Below are 19527 nucleotides of genomic sequence, written 5' to 3' on the forward strand. Positions count from 1 at the left end.
AATTTTAAACGATCTTACTCCAATATTAGTTTGCGAACTCCAATATTGCCATTAATTGCAGTAGTAGGCATATATCACATATTAGTTAGGTATTGAATTTCAGCGTGATATGAAAATCTAGTATAGGCCACTAAACCTTCAAAAGCCATGAAAATTGTTACGGAATTGACGTTATGTAGATATGAGTGATTGTTCCTTACTTTATTTCCTCGAAATAGTAAAATGATATCAATATCACCCAACTACACGGTTGTAACTGTGATTGGGCAACCAACTGTCCTGCAAAGTGTATCGGTTCCAATTCTCGCACGGAGCAACTCTTTGTGTGATCCACAAAATTATGTTACGGATCTGAGGGTCATGTGTATACTTGTATGTTTGTAAACGCGACGACGACCGTGACCATGACTTAGGAGAAAATCCTAGTTTTTGGCAACGTTTTTACAAAAACAATAATATACGAAAGATACATTTGTCATCAAACCTACAACCTATCCAAAACCAATTTAAAATCAATCAAGCCTATAGTCATCACTACAAAACACGCCATGTAAAAAATATGTAAAATTTCTGAATATAAAATTTTACAATTCTTTGTCCGACATAAGAACACAAAGACGGCTCTCGCTTTGCTCTCGACAGCGAGCGACGAGATCGGTAGCAAAAACTACACAGTAAACCGATAAACCGATTTTCTAAGTTCTTTGCAACTTCTATTCCATTTTTTTGATATTTAGGTAAAGCTAGGCTTGACCTCACCTCACATCACGTTACTGACCTTGTCCCTATTTATTACAAAACCAAACATACAACGCGTGAAAGTACAAAATCAATAATCACTGCTCTATGTACCTACCATCCACATTAGCACCCCAATTAGACACCCAAAAAGAAGAGGAGGGCAATTCCTCTACTTGTTTTTATATAATATTACCAATTTCTTAATTTGTCCTTAAATAGCAATCAGTCATACAAGACATGTTCATTGTACAATGTAAGTACCTACATCATTACTAAACTAATAACGAGGTGGTTAGTTAGTTACTTGCCTTAGTTAGAAAATATCAATATGAAGCTTATTATTGAATAACGCACGAGTAAATGCAAGATAGCGTTCATAACAAATCACGGTAACAAGGCGCAACTCCATCTTCAATTCCCGACATTTCCAGAATGTACCTACACGTTTACACGTGTCTTGAAAGGAAGAGATAACGACTTGCTATGACGTCAAAGCTAAATTCACTCCACAAACTAATTAAGGCATCTTTCAATCTTTTACCCTTTCAACTTCCGAGAGATATTGCATATTCCAAAACCATGTTTGCTGAATTGTTACAGTGCCAATAATAGCCGGTTAAACATAGACGTATATGCTAATTAATATTCACGCCACGTTACGCTCCGGTAAGCTCGAGAGGAGAAGTGCAATTAGTCCTAATTCATGAACTAGTGAGCTAGTATGTCAGTCATGTCAGCAATGGAACGTGTAATCCTTTGTAAAGTCATGAAAGCCGCCCCGAGTGTGGATACACGACGTCAAAGCCAGAACTACTTAGGTAATGCACTAAGCCCTCCAAATAAACAGCTTTGCTATAGCATCTCGCCTCCACCTACAAAGCTGTTCTCAGAAATGAGTGGATCAATCGTTCCAAGAGCGGAGGGATTACGACGAATTATAGATATTAAACCTTTAAAGATATTAGGTCAATCGTTAAGCCAAAACAAAAATTAATTCCGCTACTAAAATAAATACGAAAATTTGTTTCGGTAAAATTTTAATAATTAATCATGCCTCGTAACGAATGGCCTTGGATTACTTTTGCTACACATATAGTTTGAATAATTGTTATGCGTTTTAATCTCGCAAAAGGTTCGGATTATTTAAACTTTTTTTTGTTTTTCAGGAAACCTTTTAGCATAGTGCAATTTTAAAGGTCAGGGAGTAATCCATTTACTGTCACACCAAATTTTTCAGGCCACGTAACGAAATTACAGGCAGCCGGATCACGAAGCCTTTACCCGAAAGTACAGGCGACAGGGGATGTATTAAACGAATACCAAAAATAACCGACTGATTTTAAGAATTTTTTCACAAAAAAATGCGTCACCAGAAAGTAGATTTGTCAAGGCAAATGTTATAACGTAGTCCAAAGCGACATGTGGATGATACATAAACATTATGTAACTAAGTACCGCATAATTAAAGTGAAGATAACAACAATAACACCTATAGATTCAAAATTTAATTAGAGCGGCTGGGTAAATACGAATTGTGCGTATTAATTCAATCTGCATCGTAGCATTAATTATTGAAATTCCGTGTTATATCCTCAACGTTAATTATACCCGAGTAAAACATTTTTGTATCAATCAAATTGGAATGTTTAATTTCATAGTTACGAATAATTTTAATGCTACATGAACAGGTTCGAATTACATATGGCAAATTGAAAATTTAAGTTACTTTAATATAAATGGATTCTTGCTAAAAAAGAAAACATAATATTATCTTCTTTTTTTACCTACAATTACATTTCTAAACCTAACAAATAAAGCAGCAACAGTCTGGAGCAGCTCTCTCTCGGGTACACACTCTTAGGGTATCACTTAGCGAGAGCATTAGAAGCAATTGTATCATCTTTGAAAAATTGAACTGGCTTTAAAACTACGTAGAAGTTAGCAAACCTACAAAGATACTGAAATACCTTAATCATGCTATCATACCTTAGAGTTTTTTTTATTTTTGTTTTTTTTTTAACGTTGCTCTAAGATTTATTAACACTAAGATTTCGTTTTGTGACATGGGTGCGTATACAAACATACAATTCCACATACACTCTGATACTCAGACCCGAAACAACAATCTGTGGATCACACAAAGAGTTGTGCCGTGCGGTAATCGAACCCGGTTCCCCAGCCACCACGCCAACCGTGCAGTCAAATATTATAAATGTGAAAGTTTTGTTTGTTTGGATGATTGTCCGTCAATCGTGCTGACACTACCAAATTTTGATGAAATTTGGTATACAGACAGGGTATGCTGACTTAGCTGATAGGATACTTATCCCTATAGGATTTTTATTCCACGGGAACGCAAGCGAAATCGCTACCCGAAGCTTCGTAGCTTCTGCTTTAATAATCCGTTAAAGTCACTTAAAAAGTAACTTAGTTTGTTAAAAACGTTTTAACATTAAACAACAGTTCGTCAGTTCATAATTAACTGCCCAGGATCTAGCGCCAAGCGAGCGTAAAATTCAAATAATTCCAGGAATTTAATTTCCAGGTAACGTAATTCATGGCTGCACGGACTAACACAAAGAGATGAACATCCCACCCCCGGTTGGCACTAAACAGTTTAAATGCAAACAATAATGAGATACAAAGTGTAGAATTCGAGGTCTGTTCATGTATTCAGTTACAAAGAACACCGAGTCACTATTACGTGTCAAAGAGATCGCTTTCCTCAGCCTACATAGGACGTTTCATGGTATTAATCAAAGCCTAGTTCAATATTGACAGTAACTCAAGCGTAACTATTCCGAGATTTGATGTCTAGAGCTTGCTGAATAACATTGAATTTCAGGTAACCGAGACAAAACCAGAAGTCGAATATACTGGGGACTGTGGGGATATTGTAATGGTGCTCTAACAGACCCATCCACGTATCGCAAAAGGTCTGTTCGCCATTACCTTGAGAGCAACTAGCGAACTGCGCGTGAGCGGCGTATGTATATGAAAAATACATGTGAGCCAGTCGTTCAATGCTCACGAGCGGTGCGTGAAGAGTATGAGAGTAGCACATTCGCAAGAAGTGGGCACAATACATCTTACGCTTATTGTACCTAACTTTTCATTATATATTATATAATTATGTAATATTGATAGCACTTTTGCTATCAATACTAGAACCGAAACCTTTCTAGGTTACAGGCCGCCTTACAATAAGCGAATAGTGCTAAAAGCACCCAAAACATGAAAGATGGCGCAAGGGCTTTGGGCTCATGAGGAAAACTGTTTGCATACGCCCATTATGAGACGGTAATAGGTACTTGAGTCGGCCTAGCTAAACTTAACCGTTGAAAGAAACCAGCCTTATATAAACCGTTTACATCCTGAACGTTGTGAGTTTGAATAGGCAGGTATATGAAATACAAGTACACAGTTCGTGAAATGCTCGCGAGCCTTTAGCAGGTGTGGGAGTTTCACGGTTGAGAGCAATTCGCGATTGTCAGCGGTTCGCTGTTGTAAGCGTTTCGCGGTTAAGAGCGTTTCGCAAGCGGCACGCGAGCTTCTCTGGCAGCGTATCCAACAGATGTGACGCAACATATAACAAATAATGATAATGTATCCGAACGCTACCTAACGCATTAAACAATGCATTACATTTTTTACGGCAACTCTAAAAGGCATAGCCAAGTACTATCACGAAACCCAAACGTTCCCCACAATCTCGGAGACACGTCTTTGAATAAGTAGGTACTCATTAAAATAGCTATTCATTTCATAACTGCGTTTTCTAGCAGAGCTTTATCGCCAGAAAAAAAATGTAAGGCCTGTATATTCAAATATTATAACTATAGAAAGATCCTATTAGTAAACAGGAGCAAAGACAAAGACCCGGAATCATTATCCCAAAAGAATCTAAAATCGCAAGAATCTTTTACCGACCCCAGAAGAAAGTCCATAGCTGGTTGCTGCGCTTGCAATCAGTCAGTCGAAAAATTGGACGTGGTAACAGTTCCCAGAATAAATACTCATTAGTACATTACAGTATCTACCAATTAAATCAATATGTGTTCTTCGAACAAGTAGGCGGAGGGCGAATAAAGGCTGTATTATTTATAAATTATTATCCGTAAATTTTATTTTTCTTAAGCATCATTATGTCTTCACGGTAATGAGGAATTATATTTATTTTTATAACGTAATACGATTAGCGGGAAGTACACGCCGTCCGACTGGGTGTGGTCCTCTTATTAGACAAAGGATATAATAATTCCGTGATATTAATGATTTTTTAGAAAACCCGGTAATACTTTGTCCGATCGACTCAGGAACCGAATCTAATACCTGTTGCTCGACAGTCATGTGACCGCTCAACCATTGAGGTAGTACAATTTCTATCATACCGCAACAGGAACAAAGGAGATCGCCGATATTAAAAACAAGATGATTGTTTAAAATCCTAATGATCTTTAATCTTACGCACGACATCTAACTAATCATTACTGATGCTAAATGATTTCGGAGTTTGATACGAAGCCATGATCATGAACATGGCTTGATAGCAACTAGTACACAAGTCAATACGTAATACGGCACCTAAACATATAGAGCGTGTTTCACCCTGGACTCTGAGTTTCAATGTAGGGCTATTGTGCCCTATTGAAATGGAAAATTAGATTCAATCAAATCCGATTATCAAGTATTGAAGGACGAATTAATTTGTCGCAAGGCTGGATACGGAGGCAATCAAGGCGAGCGTCGCAGTAGGATGCAAGATACTTTGAAAAGAACTAACGTAAATAAACATAATGACAAGTTCGCTCATTAAATAAATTGCAGTGGCATAAAAATATTTACTTTAAAAAAACAACAAAAAAAAAAATATAAACAAGTTTTTATAAAAATGCTTGAACTCAATAAAACGTATTTTTGCTTGTAGAAAATATAAAATAAATAAAGCTAAAGAGCAAGCGTTGACTTACTTTGTGTGTGAGAAGTAGGTACTCGCGCGGTATACGAAAAGCTCGCGGGAAGACGTTACGAGTGCTGCAGAAGTGCACCGTGCCTTCAACGAACTGCGACTGAGACTAGATTCCGGACGAGCTGCCTGCATTGATTACTGCCTTGACATAAGGTTCATTTTCGCCTACACAGTGAACTTGCAACGGCGCACTAAGCTTTTACTGCGCCGATGTAACCGCGTGTATTCAAAAGTTTCCATCGTGTTTGTAGCACATTATATTTCAGTAAAAGTAGTAAAATTCTTACTTTTAACATATTTAGAGTATGAAAATCAATGTAAATCGATTTACATCCTAAAACTTGATATTATTCACGCCATATTCTGTATTTTATACATAGGTTACTGTATGATTTGTACAAAGGAAGAGACGAGGGTGGCACATTTTCATTCTAGAACCTACTTTTTGTTATAAAATGTTTAGATAAATGTGTAATAACGTTAATATTTTATCTTCTAACACACAAATATCTCAAACTATAGGATTGCTGAACAAAAACAACGCAGGGTAGTAAATGGGGTGACAAATAAAGCTTCCACACATATTCTTTATTTTCAATCTCCTATTTTTTCTCTTCAAACCTACATTTACTTCATTCTGGATACCCACAACATCTTGTCGCCTTCTTCGTCACTAAATATTGTTGAAAATACAGAAAAAATAACAAAAGGAAACGAAAATAGCGACGAAACTAAATAGAAAAGTACAATAGATGTAAAATAATTGCAATCTGAGCAAATTTGTACATAAACAAACTTCATGAGAACAAAAGGAAGAGAAAAGACATATTTTTCTTCGTTCACCAACATTCTCCTCGCGCCATAAACTAAAATAAAGGAACTGCACAGTCTACTAATAGTAAAATAGTAATATCACTTACCGTATCGGTGTCGGAAATCTCATGATACTCGTGAACTTCGTCAGTTTTCGGCACCGTGGAGTTGTCTCCTTTATGTGACCTGCCCAGAGTCGCGCTCCTCACCTAATGGAAGCACATTTACATCAGTTTTACCACCACGTGTTAAAGCAATGATTTTTATATTGAATATATCAAGAATAATCAAGCAAAACTGTACCTTACTGAGAATACCCTTGCTCGTCGTAGGCTCTGACAACGTCCTATTTTTCTTCAAACTCCTTGTTTTCACGTCACCTTTTAAACACCACAAATAATACATATTAATGTAAAGTATACACCAACACACACTTAACGAGTATTTAAATTATTCTATACAAAAAAGGATGTGCATATCAGTAGTGTGTTTTGATAAGTGTTCCTGATCACTGAACACATTCTACACTAAACAAAATGTACTTATAGCTACTTGACGCCGACTAATTTTAGTGTCTATTGTGAAAAGTAATCCCTGACCTTTGCAGAGACGTTATTCTTTGAGTCAAGTTACATTTACCTACATCCGTTGTTAAGGTAATCCGACCTGTAACTCTCCACTTACCACTGAGCTAGTATTTTACCGACTACTTCCAGTATAGATAACACTGAACGATTAAAGGAAACTGAGTTGAAATTACAGGAAAATAGTTAACGATCACATCAACCTCGGCTACTCAATGGCCTTATCGTGTACAAAGGCAATGTAAATGGTCTTCATTATGACTTTATTATGGTATAAAATTTATAAACAGTAATATTTTGAATTGAATCTTTAAAATTTTAATGAAGTATGTAAATAATTACCATTATTGTCAAGCGACAAACGATAATGTTTGTTTTTTATACTTATATAAACTTTATGAAAGTATTTGATAAATTATAATGACAGCTCATAAAAATATTATGAAGTGTACATAAAATCATACACGTTTGTGTATTTATACGTACAGTTTTAACGCCTCTGTATTCAACCGTACTCTCTAAAACTTGCTTAACGTAGCAAAACCCTTTAAACTGGCTTACGGTGTTAACCCACTAACTATTAAGTTAGTGACTGTTACGGAACGTAAATGAACTGTGAACAGATCTCTATAAACTAGTTAGTCGGAATTGTTAAAACGAGATTGTCATTGGTAGACAATTGGTTTAACCGAGTGTTTAACTCGATTTCGAACCTGAAGCGTTCGCCGTTTGTATCTGTACATTTCAATTAGAATGATTGAGTGAATTCTATTCATTGTATTGTTTCTGGCTATTATAATGTCTGTTGATTTTGATTATATATTCTGATATAATATAAATTAATTTTAACAATTCAGCAATTAATTTCTTGTTTCTAGTCTTTTATAAAACTTACAAGGAAAGTGTTATATCAAACGTTTTTGTTTTAAAACCTACGATTCTCCACATTTGCTTCAACTGAGAGTTCTTTGTCACTATCAGGAATAAACTGCGGAACTGTATTGGACATTGACTGATTAGCCATGTCCACATTTATCGCGACATTTACTGTATTTCCCGCACTCTCATTTTGGTATCATATTATACATGCATTCAATAATTAAGTTCACATAGCATAATATGACACATCTCCGGGCTGACGGATACTAATTACAAAGTCAATGTTAAAAAAAAATCGTAAATTTTTAAGACTGACATTGGTAAGTTGTATGTTATTCCGATAAGATAATTTCTGATAAGAAATCGAGATCGATCTTAAGGTTTTAGATTAATATCAGTTATTAATTTCGGTCGTAAGTTGATATGAAGGATACTATCTACATATACACTAAAAGTAGCTGACTGAAAAATATTTCAGTCATTATATTATATTTTATTTTTATCATAATATATTTATTAATATAAAATAATATAAACCACGTACAAGATAGATCAACTTCGTCGGCGTCTGTCCTGGTATCAGGTTTGTTAGAGGCCAACATGGGGTACGGCGTGGTGCCCGATGCTCCAGTGAGGTGCGACGGTGAGTTGGGATTGATCAGAGGCACCTGCTCCAGATCTTCAGATGGCTTATACGGCGTCACAACCTGGCGGGGTGGCTGGAGAGAGATTATATGTTTAGTAGGAATATTTATTATATTTTTGTTACAACCTACAAAACTACAAGGAGGTTTTTTCTTCTTGAATGGCATACTGTCAGTCAGTCATTTTGTGTTTTGTAAGATTGACAATTTTGTTTCTCATATTGATTTTGTTATTGTCAGTTTGCGAGATTGATAAAAATAGTGGTCCTTTAGCTAAAAATGGTAATTTACGTTGGATTGGAACCGGAATTGAAACTACGTTTCTATATTAAATACTTGGGATATTACAATCAACTCTATGACTACTTCAAAAAACTACAACAAAATTACAAGCATTTATTCAACTTTTACTTGAATAGGGACATGTGCGAATATATAGCAGTTAGTGAATTGTTTCGTGAACAAAAAATATAATTTTAAGGTACAAATATGTCAGTGCTGTAAGTGTAATCCACATTAATTCCTATAGCGTTAAATACCTCTACGTTCTAAGATACCTAATAATTTTATCACATCGTAAGTGTTGCCTGAGTATTAGGGCGTGAGTCCTGACTATTCTAAGCACGTGCATTGTTAAGCCATATTTGTTTTGCACATCATTCGAGTATATAACGTATACACCAACAATGTGGGGTGCAATTTACCTACAATGTGAGACTGTGAGACCTTAGTAAATATTGTAAACAACAAAAATTAGACCATTATCCACTAATTACAGTTAGTATCCACACACCAGAGTACACACAAGCGTGAAATATATAAAGCATGATGTTTATGTTCACAAATACAAAGCATTTAAATGGTTTTAGAGAATATTGTCTAATCCCTGCGTGACCTTGATATTTGTAGCTAACACCTGATTCTAGATCAGTATGGAATTTACTGTGTGATGTTAAAAAATCTTTGCTTTCAGATTGACTGACACTTGAATACAGAATTGGTTGATGGGTCACGCAAGTATTAGCGTTTTCGGTACTTACGCAACCGGCGGGGTCCAGGAATGATATATCGCCGAAGTAAGCGCCGTCGAGGCCGACATGGCCCGTGTGCTTCACGTCTCCTTGTGGGCTGGAGATCATGCTGCGCTGTATCGTCCGCTTGCCGGTATACGTGTGTCTCTTCACGTCAGATCTCAGCAGAGACGAGCGGATAGACCGCGCCGACTGCCGGACCGGGTGCGGCGATAACGATCCCGACACGTAACATACATTTTTCTGAATGGGGTGATGGAAGCTTAATGTGGGTAACTAAACATCTATCGAGCTGACTCCTGCGTTAGTAATTTGGACGAATATCTTTAACAACATTCAGCTTGATCGAATGGCTGCTCCCATAATGTGGCCGTGAATGATAAGGGTAATGATTACACACGACATTACGATTTCAACGCTAGAAGACTGGTTTACTTTAGCAATATTTTTAATATAGGAATACAGAAGTCTTCTAGCAATGAAAAACGTATAGCACACACCAATAAATGAAAGAATAGTTGGGTGATCCACTGAGAACAGGAAGTTTACACACAGACGGAATAGGTGCAGACAGTAAACAACACTATGTAAGCTGTTGTAGGCGGCACTTACCTCTGGCGGAGTGTAGGGCTTCGTGTGCGTGGGGTCGAACATGCCACAAGCACCGCCGGGCAAGACCCCGTACCACAGGGGGCACTTTGTCATGGTTCTGAAAGCGACGATTACTTCATCACCATGTGCTATGTATAACACCTTAATATATTGCTAGCAGTGAATTTTACATTGAATTTCGTTCAGATAAATATTGCTCTGATAAGAAGAACAACAGAACTCTTACGACTGGCGAAGCTAAACGTCTTTTGCTTAAATTAGATTTAGATTGTCAGCGAGGGACAAATCCCGGTATCGAAAGGGCTGTTATTTTTCGTAAGTGTCATTTTGCATTTGCAGATGAGAAAAATACTACTGCTAAAGTCGTTCGCATTGACCATCAGTTAAGCACAATAGCAAAAGCAAGTTATTTGCAATGCCGCTTGAGCTTTTATGATTTGGTTTCCATCATTGTAGGAGATATAGTCAAATTACTTTATTATTGCGCCTCGTTTGTTTTATTGGTGATAGGGCTGCACAGGAGCAAGCGATTATGTGTTTTACAGATTTATTTATGTATGTGCCAGTTTGACGATTTTTTTAAACTTCTCAACCAAGCAGCATATTTAAAGTAATGCACTATATTGAATCATATTATTGAAAAAATACTTTGTCATTTTATTGCTTTTCATTTAGTGCGACCTATTCGTATATATATGGTATAAAGTTGGTAATGGAACCTTTTTAGCGCGGAGCCAAAAAATATGTGGATTTTTATGTTATATATAACATATAATCATGGGACTGTAAACATAATTGGGTAAAAATGTTAAAAATAACATGTCCACATAATGTTAAATAGTTACTAAGTAAGAGTGCAATGCATATTCTGCTTGAGCGCAAGCTGACTTATAAAATTCGCATATGATTTCCTTCGTACACCTTACATTGCAAAGCATAGCATTATTTTATTTTAAGTTACAAGTTTATCACTTTTTATAAACTACATTGTGAGTTTCCACCTAAATGTTTTACAAAATGAATGGGAAGGCAAATAAAGACATAAGAAAGAGACAGATTTTCTTTTCACTTCAACATTGTGAGAACAAATGAAAACAATACTTCTTTATTTTAAATTAACTTCATAACAATCGCTAGCAGTGGAAACTTACTCTTTTCCTAATACTGTAATGACTTGTCCGGACTTGTACTCCAGGAATGTGTTACGGCGACCATCTTCTGGCTTCTGGAAGTTCACCGTCGCTTGCACCTGTAAAAATTGATAATTTAGTTGTTGTTGTGAAACTAATAGATGATAATTATGTGTGTAACGTTACTTTACTTCATATTTTTGACTGCTGATCAAAAGAAGTTAAGTTCGATCGATTCTCATAACTGTGTGAAGTTTGAAATTGAGACTCGATCTTCGCCTTGGGTTCGATTCTCGGATTGGGAAAATTGCTACACATATATTTATTCGAAATTAACGCGTTTGTGGACAGTAAAGACCACAGGCGTCTAGATAGCTAAAAGTGATACAACAGTACGCCTGTCAACGTATCAGTTTGTTCTTCTGTGTCGTGAGTGCGATAGTGAAGACAATTCCTACATTTATAGTGTCTAATAATTTGTTACCTGCTCCGGTCGAATACTAGCTAGCTTCGCGCTCAAGTCTTTGAACTTTGGCCGATTATTGAAGTCGTGGGCCCAGCATTCCAGCATGGTGGTGTAGTAAGCTTCCGGACAGCACTCTGGACGCTCCAGTCTCTGAAGTTTTCATATTGATTCATTATACTATTATACTTTTATAGTAACAATAGACATGTTTCCTAAAACGATATTTTCAATGAACTTTGTATGAAATACTCTATTATGACGTCATACGTTTTTGACGTCAAATAGCAGACTTATTTCTAGAAATTTAGCTAGAAAAAATCGAAAATTAAGTAGTTCATCAAATGTATGAATGAGAGTGTGATTATTTTTTAATATTTTATTGTATTGAAAAGTTGTAATAATTTATTTTTGACCCAGTCATCATCCCTATTATAGTAATTTTATAGATCTACTGAAAAACTATACAAAATGGCAACTTTTGTGATATGTTATTATGATTCTCATGTGATTGGGGTGGCCTTATTATTACATATACGTCTCTGATTTCGGTGTACAATAATCCCATATGTTCTAGTTACTAGAAATAACCGTGAAATCGTTATTTGGTTATTATTATTACTAAAGCTGCATATCAGAAAACGTTACGGTTGCTACATTGAATTTATTATTCTTTTAATTTAAATAGGTAACCAATACAATGAAGTAACTTAATATAAGCAAGTAATAATAAAACTGACTGGTCAACACATTTTCTTAATGCTTTATGGATATAAAAGGTCCGTAAGAAATTGCTCAGTAAATGGGGTTACGTACTACAAAAGGCCAATTATTCAATAAATCCGCAAGACTAGACCTTGAATTTGCATGAAAAGACTTCGCAAGGGTTCTTTTAATAGGAACTGAACAAAGAATTTGCAGCGGACTTCGCAGCATGACAGCTACTTGAAGAAGGATTATCCCTAATAAGAATAATACCAATTGCGTTGCAAATTTATTTTTGATACTAACAAGTTTGATGAACCTAACAATATGATATACTGGTTTTTGAAACACGTTATTTTAATCCACATCCTTTTGAATTAAATATTGCAGGAGATGTTTCTCAGGAGAGTATGGGAACAGTTTGCAACAGTAACGGGTGTGACACAAGGACGCCGCCTTTGCACCAACAACCAGATACAACTCTAAGATACAATCTCTTATAGCAACAACAGTTGCATTGATCTGGTTCATGTATTTTACCGACAATTTAGGGGGCCCTTACATACTGTACCTATATTAGCCATCAGACTTAAATAAGCTATTTTCGTGTGAATAAATGTTATCCTGTTTTCAGCACAGAAATATAAAAGACAACAAACCTGGAAGTTCGGAGCATCAATGGCTTCCAATATCTGCTGTCCAGAAAAAGCGGCCCAGGGTTGGAATCCGTAGGTGAACATCTCCCACAAACAGACGCCGAACGCCCATACATCACTCGCTGATGTGAAGCGAAGAAACAAGATGCACTCCGGAGCACACCTGTAAAACATTTGTAAACCTGTCATTATCAGGTCTAATACTACATTTGTTATACACAAGAATACGTTTGTCACCAGTACAATTACTCTAGCGGGTGTCACAAAAATCTATGGATCAACGTATTTAATACAGATCGGACCGCAGCATTCCTTTTAAACTGCATAAAAATTGTGGATTTGTAGTAGTTGTAGAGGAGACTTATAGTCCAGTAGTGAACTCTCACAGGTTGTTGGTAATGATTATGATTACCAGGTAACTATATATACACTTATTATCAACATAAAAAACCTAATTGTGCGACTGTTGCCGCGTCAAAATGCCGCGAAGCCTCGCAAGGCTTGAAACTTTGAGTTGAGTTTCTCGTTAATTAGTTACGTGAGTAAGTCAAAAAACATAATAAATAATTTAGTATGACTTACGAATGCACTCGCAACCCTAGATTATGATAAGTCATCTTTATCCTTGCTTAATGATAAACTATGTAAACATAGACGTGGTGATTCAGCAAATTAGTGTTGAATATAGGTAATTTATTTACACTGTAAAATACTCGGTATTTGTAACCAATAAGCAGTGGTTGACAAGATAACGTAGTAATCTTTTAATCTAATTAGATGACATTCAATATTTAGTTTATGTACTACGTTTATATTGCTTTTACTGTGTTTATTCTTAGTCATTGATATGGGCGCTGTTGTCTGTTAAAAATAGGGTAGATTTTTAATATATTTTTTTATTGAAAAAGCGTTGTCCCACGCAAGGAATTTCTCCTGTGTCGTGGGTCCGTTTACAAACATATTAAGTTCACATACACATGACACCCAGACGCGATACAACAAGGGTTGCTCCGTGCGATAATCAAACTCGCTATACGTTACACAGCAGCCGGTTGCCCAACCATGCAGTCAAAAATATTAAAATAGTTAAATGTTAATAGTCAAAATTGTTGAATCTGATACTTATAACATGATATACTATTATTGCTGTCAAAACAAATAGCTACTGTATCGAATTACAAGAAAGTGTCAACATTCCTATTGATGCATTATCAGAAATGCGTTGTTAATTCGTATGTGTGTCAAACATATGTATACCTACATTGGTAGGCACAGGACTTAACGAACATGTCCCGCGCAGCTAAGTCAAGCAAATTTAAACTTACCATGCCACAGGGAGCTTGAGATTCACATTGTAGTTTGTCTGATAATAATCCTTCCCAACACCCAAAGCTCTTGATAGTCCAAAGTCTGATATCTTCACTCTATCCTTGCTAAATACTAAGATATTTCTGGCCGCCAGATCCCTGAAATATAATTAATTGGGGTAAAAATTGTATATATGAATACTTTATCTGGTTAATTGATTGGCCATATTTTGTAGGTGCAGTGAAATAAGACCAGCTTTGGTATACTTATTACTTTGTGGTATACTATACACTATACTATTATACAACGCCTATTTTATACTAGAATACAATAAATTACACTGGTATTTTAATCCATGGGAGTTATAAAATATGTTTTTCTAGAAATAGTTGTGCACAACCATAATCAGGGCAGTTCATTACATGTTGTTTATGTTTACAACTTGTTTACAACAAAACTGTATTTAAATACCAATAGATGTTTTGCTTGTAACAATGAATAGAGATGCACAAAGTACATTCGGTTATCTTGAGCATTGTATTTGAATCAGTTACACATTCTAAGAACATTCCAGACAAAGTTATATAAGAAATATTCTGTAAAATTCCATTATGTTGAAATCAAAGTACATATGAGAACATAGAAACAATGCTTATTTGGAAATCAAAATTGAAAGATATTTTTTACAATAAAAAAATAACGAATACAAAGAGGCTTGCTCGTAAACACTTGAACAAATTGAAGAACCCTTCAATATATATTTAGTATTCCTTAAGAATGTTGAATATTCGATAAGAGGGTATTTATGAGAGGAAAATGTTTTTGTTTTTGCAAAAAATTTGAGATCTTCAATACAAAAACGATATCTGGAAATACTCCAGACATTCGTCAAGTATACACGTGTAATATTCCTGTTGCCCCCCGAAGGGGTACATATGTACCGCTAGGAAATAATCAATTACGGTGCTAGTCCCACGTAATAGGGGGTACCGATATCGACTAATTCGAAGTGACAACACGTTAATTCAGTTTAAACGGAATAAAGTTCTGTTTATACGTACCTATGTATCAGTCTTTTGCTTTCCAAATACGACATTCCATCACAGATCTGTTCGGCAAACTCGCAGAGATTCGGCACAGGGAAGTTGAGGCGCAATGACACCTCACGTAAACACTCTAAGAGCGATCGAAGGGGCGCCAATTCGGTCACCTAAAACATTATCTTATTAAACGCGTGTATTGATTACGGCCAAATTAATTCTAAGAAGTATATACAAAAACTGTGAAGACTATAGATAATTCTAATTAATTAAAATATTTCTATGATACCCACGCAATACTTTTATGAGGATTCCTTTAAAAATTGTTATCGGAGAGTTACGGTTTAATTTGGATTTTTCGATGGAAAACACACCAAAGAGATCTTTACTCATTTTATAGGGACAGTAAGCTTCTTCGATTTTTTCTCTTATATAGGTACTTAGTTGTTAAGCGGAAAGTCAAATTGGGGCGATTTATTTACGGGTTGGCGACTTAAAATTTTGTTTGTTTACGCGGGGAGGCGAGTTATTGTTTTAATAAGGTAAAAGATGTACTTGCCAGCATTAAGGAGTCTAGGTGGAGCACGACGCCATACAGGCGGACTATGTTCGGGTGTTCGATACTGTGCATCACTGCTGCCTCTTTCAAAAACTCTGTCGAGTTTGATGTCATTCTTTCATGGCCAAGACATTTAATCGCTACTTGCAGCTAAAATATTAAGAAAGATATATAGTTTGCATAGAGTAGGTACTTTTATAAAATCCTGTAAGAGCATTCATGTAAAATGTCTAAGTCTTGACCTAAGTACGACCTCAAAGCATATTTGCATTGATAAAATAACAAGAGTCATGAACAGAACCCTGCATCTGCATACATGAATGTCGTACGATCGTCACGGCTGATAGCGCCTGCAACATATGCAAAACGCAACTTAGCGTGTACATTTTTAAAACTGACTATCTGCACATAATGTATTATTCATATGAAAATATTAAACGGTACATACTCTTTGATTCCCTGTAGTCCATGTTCCCTGTTGCACCACACCGAATTGGCCCATTCCAAGCTCTTTGTTTATAGTTATATCCTCGATAGAAATGATATGCTTCGTAGGCACTTTCACGTTATTCTCAAAAACTGGTTGCATTTCCAGTGGAATTGATGTATGTCCGTGTAAATTCTGGAAATGAGTACAATCGTTCATATTTTGTACGGCACGATTACGACACTGTAACTGCCGCCATACTTATACCGCCGGTACTTGTAGGTATACAAAAATTAAAAGAACGAAGTTTCTGTTCCAAATTCACGAGTGGAAAGTTTGATAATAAAAATAGCTAATACTTATTTTTTTCCCCTAAACGTTAGCAAAACTCGATAATTTGGGGTGTTTCTCGGGCCTTCGATGAGCACGAAGCCGGAAAATTAAAACACAAAATGTAATATTTTGTAGAGAAAATTTTTGACTACATTAACAACGGCGAATAAGGCACTTTTAGGTAGCAACATGTTTACTCTGATTGATTTATGGACGATTCTTTACGTACTGATAACTGTCCGTATTCGAATTCCGTATTCGACACATTTTTAATTAAATCCATTGCCGTATTTCTAAGATTTGCTGGCTTAGAGACTATTGTACCTTCTCATAGATGTCTGTATGTCAGTCGGGATCGACAGCTAATGCTTTATCAATACTTGTAACACATTTAATTAATCCGATTTTATTAATTTCATAGTAATCCGTTTTAATTAATCCGTAAAAAGGACCCATTTTTTTACAATGTTGTTTTGCGAGCACCTTACACTAAATACATTTTAAAAACAAATGGAGTTGCCCATAATGAACAATCTCGGGATATCTTATTGTCCTTTACATTCTACTACTGAACTATGTGCCTATTCTACACAATGTGGGTATGCCATAATGTCCACACCTCACAGGTAGGTTGATTTAAAAGATTCAGATTCATCAGAGAGCGCTGCTATCCAGTCCAAATAAATGTGCAGTTCACAGTCGGCTGTCGCTACACCGCGGGAGAGCTGGGTAATGATTAAAAAATATTCTACGGTGCGATCACATCTGGTGAATGCATAGCCCGCGCGCGGCTATCTGTCGTCCGCGAGCGGGTTTGAATATGAAAAAGGACGCTCTTTTCACGCGAGTTCCTCTTTAGTTCACGACATGGTTATGGGATGATGTGAACGCACCATAAAATGATTGACAAGATAACTTCGGGCTGCGATACCCAAAACTAGCGCATGCAGTCTACGGTGTATAAGGATCGATTCTGAAATTATTTAACGCTATTCCGCACCGGCCGCCGCGCTTCGGCGAATTGCATTGTAAAATATGAACTTAAATACTTAGAACAACAATAATTACTTATGGCTTCGTAGTATTTTTTTCCATTTAACTTCAATTCGTTATGGTTAAGTATTTGAAGGTATTTATTATCATTTTTCGACCTCTAAGAGAGTTTATCATCAGGTTCTAGCTTAACCCTTCATGAGTTCTTGGATCAGCGTGTGATCCAAAACATTTCTATGCCACAAGTGATTTTGGATCACTATGGTGAGCTAAAACATACACGTTTAAAATTCCCGATGTTTCTTTTTGGAGAGCCAGTGCCAGAACGCAGATCCACACAAGACACAATGTGTTTTCTATTGTGTCTTATATACATATATACGAAGGCCATATGAGGGGTTAACTCTCAGAGTAGTAGGTTATTACGAATTGTAATAGCCGACGTCGTGAACACTAGCACCCGGTACCACAGGTGCCCAGCTTAAATCGGAATCCAGCAAGTCCAGCAAATTGGAGTGAAGTTGAGTCCTTTTACGTGACTGTAAGGGCTGGCTTTAACTGGCAGCACGGTATGGCGTGGCATGAAAATTCCACGGTACGCTGAGGCATGCAGTGGCCATGTCATTTCATTCAACGGGTTGCTGCAGCACGCCATTGCATCTCGCCGGACCTACGTGTTACTTTGCGTAGAGGAATAACAATTGCTAAGCTAATTGAAATAATAAGGCAGTAACTGGTGCAGTGGTCATGGCAGGGTGACTGGGCCTTCAGCAGAATGCCGCGGGATACCGCGGCGCACCATGCGGAAAGTGAGCGCTGGCTCTAAAGTTCCAAAAAGAGACTGCTATTCGGGACCGCGAGAGGTTTGATCCTGCTCGTACAAGGCATCGAAGACGAATCCGTTTCGGCCGATATCTTGCCTGCATCGCTTGCAGCCAGAACTTCAGCATCACAGAGGTATAGAGTGGGGTGTCTAGTTTGCCTTTTGACCTTAAGGACGACGTAGTCACTGGAGTCATATGACTACGGCTGACTACTACTAGCCTTGCTGTGCACATGCACAAGGGACAGAGGGTTTCCTTAAGGACGTATAAAAACAGAAGTTTTACCGCGGGGCTTCAGGGTAAGCCTATTAAGCCTGGTAGTGACCAACAAAGTAGTTTCGGTAGGAAAGTATCCTAAAATGCCTTCAGCTCGTCATTTAAAAAAATGTCGTGGGGTTGCATTCTGCTTTGTCATCAGCCATCACAAGGTACGCTAACTAAGAGTAACAACCTGATATCAAGTTGATGCATAAAAATACTGTCTACGAAAATAATAGCTGACTCGAAGCGCAAGTCCTTATAGTAATTTGATTGTGACATGATAAAAGGTCTAGGTCTTACAAAGCTACACTATCAATTCCAAAGTTAAATTATCTATTAGCGGATCCTGCCTGCCAACGTACGTCGTCTACGTACGTACATCTTTGTACCCACGAATTTGTCGGGAATTCTACGGGAACGGGAATAAACGGGATTGCGCGTACGAAATCGCGGACAGTAGATAGTTAAACATAATCTAAGTCGATTATATCGTCGATCGTTATAAATTGAGTGTTTGCAAATAAAAGCATTGATATTATTATATTATATTGAGCA

The 19527-nt window shown here is 36.7% G+C and overlaps 1 protein-coding gene across 7 annotated transcripts in view; it reads right to left on the reverse strand.

Moving 5' to 3' along the window:
- Positions 1 to 19527, reverse strand: part of LOC118262048 (activated Cdc42 kinase-like) — a 46046-nt gene that overhangs the window by 24896 nt on the left and 1623 nt on the right. For 5 of the 7 annotated variants that reach the window (XM_050704579.1, XM_035573193.2, XM_035573169.2 and 2 more), the window contains exons 4-15: positions 16583 to 16756; positions 16135 to 16284; positions 15597 to 15745; positions 14553 to 14693; positions 13231 to 13390; positions 11888 to 12019; positions 11425 to 11522; positions 10274 to 10370; positions 9671 to 9904; positions 8531 to 8705; positions 6827 to 6903; positions 6631 to 6732 (exon numbers count right to left, since the gene is read on the reverse strand). In XM_050704579.1, the coding sequence (XP_050560536.1) occupies positions 6631 to 6732; positions 6827 to 6903; positions 8531 to 8705; positions 9671 to 9904; positions 10274 to 10370; positions 11425 to 11522; positions 11888 to 12019; positions 13231 to 13390; positions 14553 to 14693; positions 15597 to 15745; positions 16135 to 16284; positions 16583 to 16756 (1689 nt within the window). The remainder of the gene's footprint in view (positions 1 to 6630; positions 6733 to 6826; positions 6904 to 8530; positions 8706 to 9670; positions 9905 to 10273; positions 10371 to 11424; positions 11523 to 11887; positions 12020 to 13230; positions 13391 to 14552; positions 14694 to 15596; positions 15746 to 16134; positions 16285 to 16582; positions 16757 to 19527) is intronic. The other 2 variants (XM_050704580.1, XM_035573184.2) reach the window with 1 other exon arrangement.

The sequence above is a fragment of the Spodoptera frugiperda genome, chromosome 25 (assembly GCF_023101765.2).
Source record: "Spodoptera frugiperda isolate SF20-4 chromosome 25, AGI-APGP_CSIRO_Sfru_2.0, whole genome shotgun sequence".
Classification (NCBI taxonomy): Eukaryota; Metazoa; Arthropoda; class Insecta; order Lepidoptera; family Noctuidae; genus Spodoptera; species Spodoptera frugiperda.